The following is a 5,334-nucleotide window of genomic DNA, read 5'->3' as shown; positions in this document are numbered from 1 at the left end:
GCACTTCCATAGATTCAGGTGAATTGTATATTATGTGAATTATATTTCAATAAGCTATTACTCAAAAATAAAAAAAATTTTGTCTGGCCAGTTATCGCAGTTGGTTAGAGCACAGCCATATAACACCAAGGTCATGGGTTCAGATTCCAGTATTGTCCAGTGCAAAAAAAAAAAATTAGAAAATTTTTAAATTTAAAAATAAAAAATAAAGTTCAGTCATCTTAAAAACAGGAAAAAGAATCATTGGGTATATCTGTGTCTATTTCTGGCTTCTCTATTCTGTTCCATTGATCTATGTGTCTATCACTAATATCGCACAGTCTTGATTACTGTAGCTATTTTAAAAAGCCTTGATACTGGGTAGACTAATTTCCCACCTTATTCTTTATTTTCAAAATTGTTTTAGCTATTCTTGTTCCTTTGCCTGTCATATAAATTTTAGAATAATTTTACCTATATCTACAGAAAATCTTGAGATTTTTATTGGAATGATCTTAAGCCTGTACATCATTTAGGGAGAATTAACATGTTTGCTATGGTGAGTCTTCTAGTCCATGAACATAGTATACCCCTCCATTTACTTACATCTTTGATTTCTTTTATCATTGTTTTGTAGTTTTCAGCATACAAATCCAGTGTAGGTTTTGTTAAATTTACAGCTAACTATTTCATTTCTTGAGTGATTGTAAATGATACTGTATTTTTAATTATGGTATCTGTATGTTCATTGCTAATATATATAGAAATAAAATTGACTGTATCAGGTGGTTTTCTGTTAGTTTTTATCATAAAATTAATTTATAATTTATCCACTAATTAACATAAAAATATTTGAAATAACATGATTTAAAAGTTACTCTTAAATAGTAAGGGTATTTCCAGAAAGCAGGAAATCTAAAAGCAATTATGCTTTATTATCACTAAGAAGATTAGCATTAATAGACTGTTAAATCATGTGTACATTCCTATTATACTTATTTTCTTGGGTCTGTACCTTTCTCATATACTAAATATTATTCTTAGGTTCTTTCCACATCAAAAATATAACATCTTTATCTTAAAATTAAGAAGTATGTTTATTTTAAATGCTGAAAGTCAGTATTTTCTTGACCATCTCATATTTCTATAACTATTTTTTTCAGACTGGTGTCATTCATTATTTCTACATTGAAGACTGGCAGTTCGTTAATGATTATCGACACTCTGTCAGTGTGAAAAAGATTTTTCCTGACCCAAATGGAACCAGATTAGTTTTCATTGATGAAAAAAGCGATGGATTTGTCTACTGTCCAGTAAGTCTAGAAAATTTTTAAATGCCTGTTTTTTTAAAAATGCATTATAGTATAAGAGGAAAAGTGTTGCTGGCCAGTTAGATCGGTTGGCTAGAGTGTGGTGCTGATAACACCAAGGTCCAGGGTTCAATCCCTGTACTGGCCAGCTCCCTCTGCCCCCCAAATAAAAAGAAAAGTGTTTTTAAAGTATATCTTCTATAAAACTTTTTCTTAAACAGTACCAAGGAATATAGTACTTTGTGATATGTTGGTGATCAATTTTCATGACTATGTCAGGAAAACTTTTTTCATTATTTTTTTTTGTCTTTTTTTTTTTTTTTTTTGTCTTTTTTTTTTTTTTTTTTGTCTTTTTTTTTTTTTTTTTTGTCTTTTTTTTTTTTTTTTTTGTCTTTTTTTTTTTTTTTTTTGTCTTTTTTTTTTTTTTTTTTGTCTTTTTTTTTTTTTTTTTTGTCTTTTTTTTTTTTTTTTTTGTCTTTTTTTTTTTTTTTTTTGTCTTTTTTTTTTTTTTTTTTGTCTTTTTTTTTTTTTTTTTTGTCTTTTTTTTTTTTTTTTTTGTCTTTTTTTTTTTTTTTTTTGTCTTTTTTCATGACCGGCAACGGATCGCAACCCTCAGTGTCGCACCCACGCCGGACCGGGACCAGCAACGGGATCACAACCCTCGGTAGTGCGCCCGCACCTCGCTCAGCCAGTGAGCGGGAACCGGTCTGTATGTGGGATCCGAACCCTCGGCGGGAGCGCCGCCACACTCCCAAGCGGCGCACTGTAGCAGTGCGCCACCGGGCCGGCCCCTTCTGCAGTTTTTTATAGTGTCAGTCTCAGAGACATTTTTTGATGGAAAAAGTAGTTTTTATATTCTACACCACTTTTAACCTTATCATTTGCTGCACAATATAGTATCTTTCTGTATAACTTTTCTTTCCAGATATGCAGTAAGCTTCAGAGGGTGGGGATTATACTCCATCCTTTCTGCCCATCTCAGATGATTTTTCTCTTTCCTTAAAGATCCTGAACATAAAGAATAGGTATTTTTGTATTAGATGACCAAAACTGGGTGGACCCAGTTTAAAAGTCAGTCATTCCTATTTTTAAACATCCTTAACTTTTTTGAATACAGATTTAGAAAGGAAATGTACTTTACATCATTTACTGCACTTGGATTTTTCATTTATTTTTGATATCTAATTAGTGGTTTAGTATGCTCTTGGTACAACTCACGTGGCCTACAGGTGCTCTTAGATCCATCCTCAATAGCTGTTCCCCAGGAGTCTGTGTTTCATCTCAGTGCCCACTCAATGAAGACAGGTTTCCTTTCACCACTAAACTTGACGTGATATAAAGGTGTACGTGATCCCTCCACACCCCCCTTACTTTCTCCCTTTCCTTTCTCTTCTCTGCCTTTTTCCTTTTCTTTTCTTTCTTTAACAAATATAACACGCTTTCTTTCACAGGAGTGCCTGTAGTGTTTATACTCAATCCCTAGTGCTAGTTCTTCCTCAACCATTCCTCTCCCAATCACAAAACAAATGAGGAAGAATAACATAAATATAAAGATAACCTTGAGTTCCCTCTACTTAATATGGAAATTCAGTCTTGCACAGGTTTCCTATCTGGAACAGGTTACTAATTAGAGCTGCCTTGCTTTCCCCTTATGGGTTCCCCACAGGTGGAAACTGCTGTTTAGACAGGATGTACAAGTGGGTAGGAGGGTACATCAGGTCTCTGTCAGCACTTATGGGTGAACTGGGCTGTGACTGCTAGAGAAAGGGTAAGGAGTACGACCAGCCTTAAACACACTGATGCCATTTATCTTTCTCCTTTCATAGTTCTCTTTTTCTTGATAATTTCTGCTAAAGAGCTCCTTGATTGGATTCCTAGTTTCCCTGTCTATCTAAAATGGAGACAGTTCTAGTACCTACTTTGTAGGGTTGTTGGATGGAAATTAAATGGAATGATGCATGTAAGCTTTTAGTACAGTGTATGCCACATAATAAGCACTCAACAAATGCTTATCCTTTTAAAAAAAATCTGCCACCAGTCCAGAGGTATTGGTGTGTTCATCCATACAAACTGAGAGTCAGTATAATATACGCATAAACTCTGGAGCCAGACTGCCTGGGTTCACATCCTGGCTCCTCAACTTATTAGCTGTGTGACTTTGGGCAAATTTCTCTGTGCCTCAGTTTCTTCATCTGAAAATGGGGATGATAATAATACCTGTCTTGTAGAATATAAAGTTCGAATTAAATGTAAGGTATATATATATATAAATGAGGTACAAGTACTACTTACAAGATATTGTACTAACTATACATATATACTATAACTATACATATTGTACTGACTCTACATATAGAGTCAGTACAATACCTTGTAAGCAGTACTGTACAAGAAATAGAACTATAGTATAACAACATACATAATTTTGAATTTTATACTAACCACATTTTTTAAAAGGTAAAAAGTGAAATTAATTTTAATATATTTAATTTAACCCATTATTATCATTTCAATATGTAATCAGATATAAAAATTATTAATAAGACATTTTACATTCTTTTTTTCATGCATGCTCTTTGAAATTCAGTATGTAGTTTACACTTAAACATGTCTCAATTCAGATTAGGCACATTTCAGTGGTCAGTAGTTACATGTGGATGTTATAATAGCAACTACCACATTAGGCAGGATGGCTCTACAGTATTATTATTTGCAGGAATTTTATATTGCATTCCTATTTTGAGAGTAATATAGAGTAGGAAGGCAGATATTTCTCAGTTCTACATTCAGGTTATTTTTAAGGCTGTCTGCCTGAGTTCATAGGAATTATATGAACTGGTTTTTAAAATAGCTTATATTATTATAATAGTACATTTATGTTTGTTGGAATGTATTATAGAGAAGTTTTTTGAAATAACATGTCTCCAGTATAATATATTGAAATTTCAAATTATATATGAATTACTTTGTTTCTTAATACCCAGTATTGTTAAAAATTTTCAAAACACAAGTGTATTCATAGTTTAAATTTCTGTCTTCTTGAGCAGCTTCAACCTTTTTTCTTAACCTGAAGCCATTGCACCTAGATTTGTGGTTTTCCTTACAGATTCACCAAATTTTAGGTCAAACCCTTGATTTGCCAAATAACTACAGTTTTCTTCAAGCCAGACCTAGTATAGGAATGGGAAAGAAACTTACTTTCCTGTTGTAATTGGACTAATATTAGGTTGAATATGAGTTGGTAAGTTATACCAGCTAAGGTTTCAAACAGACTTCTACCAAGGCAAATGGTAATGATTTAATACAGACATGGGTCAAATCTGTAAATCCTATTTTGTAGGTTAATGATACTATCTATGAGATTCCAGATTTTTCACCAACCATTAAAGGTGTTCTTTGGGAAAACTGGCCAATGGATAAAGGTGTATTTATTGCTTACGATGATGATAAGGTGTACACTTATGTCTTTCACAAGGATACTATACAAGGTATGTATTTACTTTTTTGCACATTTGTTGATAAATGAATTTCCATTGCAGTAAAATTTAAACATCTCTTTCTGATGTTTGTACTGAGTATTAGCTTTCTGCTAATTAAAATGTCTGTTTTATAATACAGGATCCAAGGTTATTTTGGCTGGTGGCACCAAAGTTCCCTTCTCTCATAAACCTCTGCTATTATATAATGGAGAGTTGACCTGCCAGACACAAAGTGGAAAAATAAACAACATCTACCTTAGTACCCACAACTTCCTCGACTGTTTAAAAGTTGTGGGGCCTAATGAACTGAGACAGATGCTGCCCCAGACTCTAATGCTAAAAAGGTAGGATTGAAAACACTTCTCTTGGCACTTCTCATTGCTTTTGTGATTTTAAAGGTCAAATCCTATTAAACAGATGGAGATAATAGTACTTACCTTGTTTATTTCACAGGATTATCTGAGGCTCAGATAAGATAATAGATATGAAAATGCATATAAATTCTAGAGGAAGTACATTGTCAGGTGTTATTTTGAGTGCTTTATCACAAGAAAAGCCCTTCAGAA

General features: G+C 33.0%; 1 protein-coding gene across 1 annotated transcript in view; it reads left to right on the top strand.

Moving 5' to 3' along the window:
* The window catches only part of WDR19 (WD repeat domain 19), a 39,870-nt gene extending 34,754 nt beyond the window's left edge, over positions 1–5,116 (top strand). The window contains exons 13-14 of the mRNA XM_008587528.1: positions 4,630–4,777; positions 4,908–5,116. Of these exons, the coding sequence (XP_008585750.1) occupies positions 4,630–4,777; positions 4,908–5,116 (357 nt within the window). The remainder of the gene's footprint in view (positions 1–4,629; positions 4,778–4,907) is intronic.
* The last annotated feature ends 218 nt before the right edge of the window (positions 5,117–5,334 follow it).

The sequence above is a fragment of the Galeopterus variegatus genome, unplaced genomic scaffold, assembly GCF_000696425.1.
Source record: "Galeopterus variegatus unplaced genomic scaffold, G_variegatus-3.0.2 Scaffold4414, whole genome shotgun sequence".
NCBI classification, from domain to species: Eukaryota; Metazoa; Chordata; class Mammalia; order Dermoptera; family Cynocephalidae; genus Galeopterus; species Galeopterus variegatus.
Note: the sequence above shows the minus strand (reverse complement) of the source record. Positions and strands in the feature narration are given on the sequence as shown.